The 1746-nt window shown below is 52.0% G+C and overlaps 1 protein-coding gene across 1 annotated transcript in view; it reads left to right on the top strand.

Moving 5' to 3' along the window:
• Window positions 1–1746, top strand: part of MYO9A (myosin IXA) — a gene marked incomplete at both ends in the record, with an annotated part of 37340 nt that overhangs the window by 10545 nt on the left and 25049 nt on the right. Inside the window, one exon of the mRNA XM_010143025.1 lies at window positions 7–79. Within this exon, the coding sequence (XP_010141327.1) occupies window positions 7–79 (73 nt within the window). The remainder of the gene's footprint in view (window positions 1–6; window positions 80–1746) is intronic.

The following is a 1746-nucleotide window of genomic DNA, read 5'->3' as shown; positions in this document are numbered from 1 at the left end:
TAAGTCTCACTCGGATGAGCCCGCGGACGCCGCTCTCAGATCTGCAGGGAGTCAACACCATCAACGAGAGGACGCAGCGGTAAGTCTCCTGCTTTCGCATCGGCACGACAAGGAAATCTGGGGTGGGAGAGCACTGTCTGATGTTATCAGTGGCTGTATTGTGCTTCTCCCAGCTCGCGTGTGAACTCTGTCTTCTCTTTGTCCTCTCTCTGCTCTGTGATCGTGTCTAAGTGTCTTCACCTCACTAACCAGCAGGCAAGGAGAGCAACTTTCCTGCTTCTAGAGGCAGCAGTTGTAGGGGATGTGCTGTACGAGGGGCAAGAAGCTTTCTGTCTTCTCTTTGTCCTCTCTCTGCTCTGTGATCGTGTCTAAGTGTCTTCACCTCACTAACCAGCAGGCAAGGAGAGCAACTTTCCTGCTTCTAGAGGCAGCAGTTGTAGGGGATGTTCTGTACGAGGGGCAAGAAGCTTGTAAAAAAAATTCACGGATGTGCCAATATTGAGGAGAGAAATAGAACTTTACCGAGGATTTGTCTGGCGCAGAGAACCCACCGATGCGTTTGGGTGCAGAGCTGCAGGCAGGCGGTGTGGTGGGGGCTCTGGGTGCCACTGAGCGTGGAGGACCTGGGAAGTTACCGGGCTTGAGAGGGTCCTTTGTCAAAGGTTTGCTTGTTTTTGAGAGAAAGAAGCGTGTTATCTTCAAAAAGGTTCCACTGTTACAGTTGTTATGTACAGTTGTGGGTTTTAATCCTTCCTTGAAGGTTCTGGCCATTCAAGCAGCTACGTAACAAGACCTTTTTGCTTGAGAGTCAGGTCTGCACTTCGAGATGCAGATCTCTGCCTCTTCTGCAAAGATTTCTCCAAATCCATCTCAGGATTAAGTTGCTTGTGAAGCAAAACATCTTCGTTTCACAGGGGTATCTGGGTGCTGACCCCCCCCTTTTCTCCAGCTGCTCTTCTGCAGATGCCAGGAAGTCTGATTATCCAGATGCCGCCTCCGAAGGGGTGCAGGGCCTCTGTGCTTCCCTCTGAGCGGTGTGTGCTGCAGAAAGATAGGATCAGAGCATCCTCAGCTCCTGAAGCGAGGGCTTGGGCTGCAGCCAGCCAGGGGCAACTCGGTGGCTGCTCTGAGTTTCACGAGTCTGAGACTCTCCTGCAACACATCTGTCAGATTCCCTGCAATGGTCCTTGCATCTCAGTGGGCTTCTCTTCCACACAAAATAAACCGTCCTCCAAATATGTTCTTACACCTCTTTCTTTCCTGGCTTTAATGCCAAATGGCCAGGACGGAAATCAGACACATGCTGTCCCTTTTTCTTCCCCAGGGGAACAAAAGAGGCTTTTGTTGTCTGGCTTCGTGCCCTCTGAGTGCCATCGAGACTAGAATACCCCTCTTGCCTGGAGGGTCTCCCCTCTGAGAGTGGCGGTGACACCCCGCTGAAGGAGAGCGGAGCATTCGCATGTCCTTACAGCCTGGTTGTTTTCAGTGGGCAGAGAGGAAGCGATTTCCATCAAATCGTTGGATGGAATTCATTAATCTGTGCCACATCCCGAATTTGGGCAGAAATCCAGCTTGTGCAAGTAATCCCACCCGGTCGTGGGGAGGTGATGCAACCTTGGCTGTCCTCGCATCAGACCTTGCCAGCCCTCCTTTTCTTTCTCCTAATGCTGTCGCTGCTGCGGCTCTCACCTGCTGGGTATGGCGATGGTAACGTTTTGAGGCAGAGACGGTTGGTGTCTCCAGAGG

Source organism: Buceros rhinoceros, unplaced genomic scaffold (assembly GCF_000710305.1).
Source record: "Buceros rhinoceros silvestris isolate BGI_N320 unplaced genomic scaffold, ASM71030v1 scaffold26209, whole genome shotgun sequence".
NCBI classification, from domain to species: domain Eukaryota; kingdom Metazoa; phylum Chordata; class Aves; order Bucerotiformes; family Bucerotidae; genus Buceros; species Buceros rhinoceros.
The sequence above is the reverse complement of the archived record's forward strand: the minus strand, read 5'-3'. Positions and strand labels throughout refer to the sequence as shown.